Source organism: Bison bison, unplaced genomic scaffold (genome assembly GCF_000754665.1).
Source record: "Bison bison bison isolate TAMUID 2011002044 unplaced genomic scaffold, Bison_UMD1.0 scf7180017864180, whole genome shotgun sequence".
In the NCBI taxonomy this organism is placed as follows: domain Eukaryota; kingdom Metazoa; phylum Chordata; class Mammalia; order Artiodactyla; family Bovidae; genus Bison; species Bison bison.
The window spans coordinates 2,878,582-2,878,792 of record NW_011494752.1 but is presented as its reverse complement, the minus strand read 5'-3'; the positions used below and the strand labels follow the sequence as shown (position 1 = coordinate 2,878,792).

The 211-nt window shown below is 59.7% G+C and overlaps 1 protein-coding gene across 1 annotated transcript in view; it reads left to right on the top strand.

Moving 5' to 3' along the window:
• THRA (thyroid hormone receptor, alpha) overlaps positions 1-211 on the top strand; it is a 12,242-nt gene that overhangs the window by 3,485 nt on the left and 8,546 nt on the right. The window contains exon 3 of the mRNA XM_010842619.1: positions 90-190. Coding sequence (XP_010840921.1) covers positions 90-190 — 101 coding nt within the window. The remainder of the gene's footprint in view (positions 1-89; positions 191-211) is intronic.

Sequence of the window (211 nt, the reverse complement as noted above, 5' to 3'; positions counted from 1 at the left end):
AAAAAGGGGGGGGAGGGAGAGAGTCTCGAAGCCTCTCTGCTGGGGCCCCAAGCCATGCCTGCCTGCCTGCCTCCCTTCCTCCCTCCCAGGGTATATCCCTAGTTACCTGGACAAAGACGAGCAGTGTGTCGTATGTGGGGACAAGGCAACCGGTTATCACTACCGCTGCATCACTTGCGAGGGCTGCAAGGTATGGACCAGCCAGCTCCTG